The sequence below is a fragment of the Mesitornis unicolor genome, unplaced genomic scaffold, assembly GCF_000695765.1.
Source record: "Mesitornis unicolor isolate BGI_N332 unplaced genomic scaffold, ASM69576v1 scaffold40981, whole genome shotgun sequence".
Classification (NCBI taxonomy): Eukaryota; Metazoa; Chordata; class Aves; order Mesitornithiformes; family Mesitornithidae; genus Mesitornis; species Mesitornis unicolor.
Window position 1 is genome coordinate 2,193 of NW_010163833.1, and position 1,268 is coordinate 3,460.

Consider the following 1,268-nt stretch of genomic DNA (forward strand, 5'->3'; position numbering starts at 1 on the left):
CCGCTGCACGCCCCCTTCGCCCACTCCTCCGAGTTCAAGAACTCGCAGGTGAGCGGCTGCAGGCAGACGCTGCTCACCCGCCCGGCCGCGCTGGGGGTTCGACAGCCATACAGAGCTGGGCGGCGTTTGCAGTGCTATTAACGAGAGTCGAGCCTTTGCTCTGACGCTTCCTTTCCTTGCAGCATTTCAAGCCCCTGGCTGATGGGAAGAAGGGCAGGAGCCCACCATCCAACCCACCGTCACGAGCAGCAGACGCAGAAGTGTTCAGCTTCACTTGAAGCTCTGCATTAAACCCTCATCCTCTGGATCAACGCCTGCTGCTGGACGCGGGGGCTTGACCAAAGCTGCTTGTGACACAACACGCGTTGTTTCGGGAGCCTGCTTGGTTTTACGGGTCCTGTGGAGCCGTTTTGCACTCACAGAGCAGGCCTTGACTCATCACATTCACTGCAGAAGCTGCTCCTCGAGTACAAGCTACGAGTGCTGCAGTGACTGGAATAAATCCTGTGCTCAAACAGGACGCGTGGGTCTGCGCGGTGAGTTCTGAGGTCAGCTCTGGGGATCTCAAATCTCCTTTGCCCCTATCACTGAGCCCCTTTCTCTATTCTCAAACCGCTTGGCTACTGCCAAAGGGAAATGACCACACAGATGCTTGAGCTGCGCTCTTTGCTGTTGTCCCGACGCTCTCCCATCCCTGCCCTGCTGCCTCCCGCCCCGCTGAGCTCAGGTAGGGAGGACCACGAAGCTGCTCAAGCCAGGCTGGCGCTTGGCCTGAACCCCGGGAGGAATCGCGGCTCGGCGCACTCGGTACAAGCAGCTTTAATTCATCGTGGTCTATCTGTGAAGTGCACGGGTCACATAAAAACGTGCCTTGGCTAACGGCACGGCTCCTGCCACCTGCAGCGCGCAGCTTAGTGCAGCTGGGGCCGCCTGGTGCCCGCGGCTGCGCTGCTCCAGGGGCCGGTACGTACCTGGTGCTGGCAGCCCTGGCCACGGGCGCACGCCGCGTCTCACAGCCAGATCTCCTCGCTGCTGGTGCTGGGCACTTTGTAGATGCGCCCGGATGTCGGCAGCTGCACAAAACCTGCAGGACAAAAGTGGCCGGTTTGAGGTGGCCAAGGGGGATGGCGTCCCCGCATCGCGGCTTTTACAGCGCCCCCTCACCGAGCTTGCTGAGGACCAGGGGCTGCTCCAGCCCTGGCAGAGCCCTCTCCTCTTCTCCGGCAACAGCTCCTGCATCCCTGGGGGAAGCTGCAGGAAAGGACAGG

General features: G+C 61.1%; 1 protein-coding gene across 1 annotated transcript in view; it reads left to right on the forward strand.

Annotated features, from left to right (window-relative positions):
* The window catches only part of IFT46 (intraflagellar transport 46), a gene marked incomplete at its 5' end in the record, with an annotated part of 2,411 nt that extends 2,133 nt beyond the window's left edge, over positions 1 to 278 (forward strand). The window contains 2 exons of the mRNA XM_010194104.1: positions 34 to 48; positions 183 to 278. Of these exons, the coding sequence (XP_010192406.1) occupies positions 34 to 48; positions 183 to 278 (111 nt within the window). The remainder of the gene's footprint in view (positions 1 to 33; positions 49 to 182) is intronic.
* Positions 279 to 1,268: the final 990 nt, after the last annotated feature.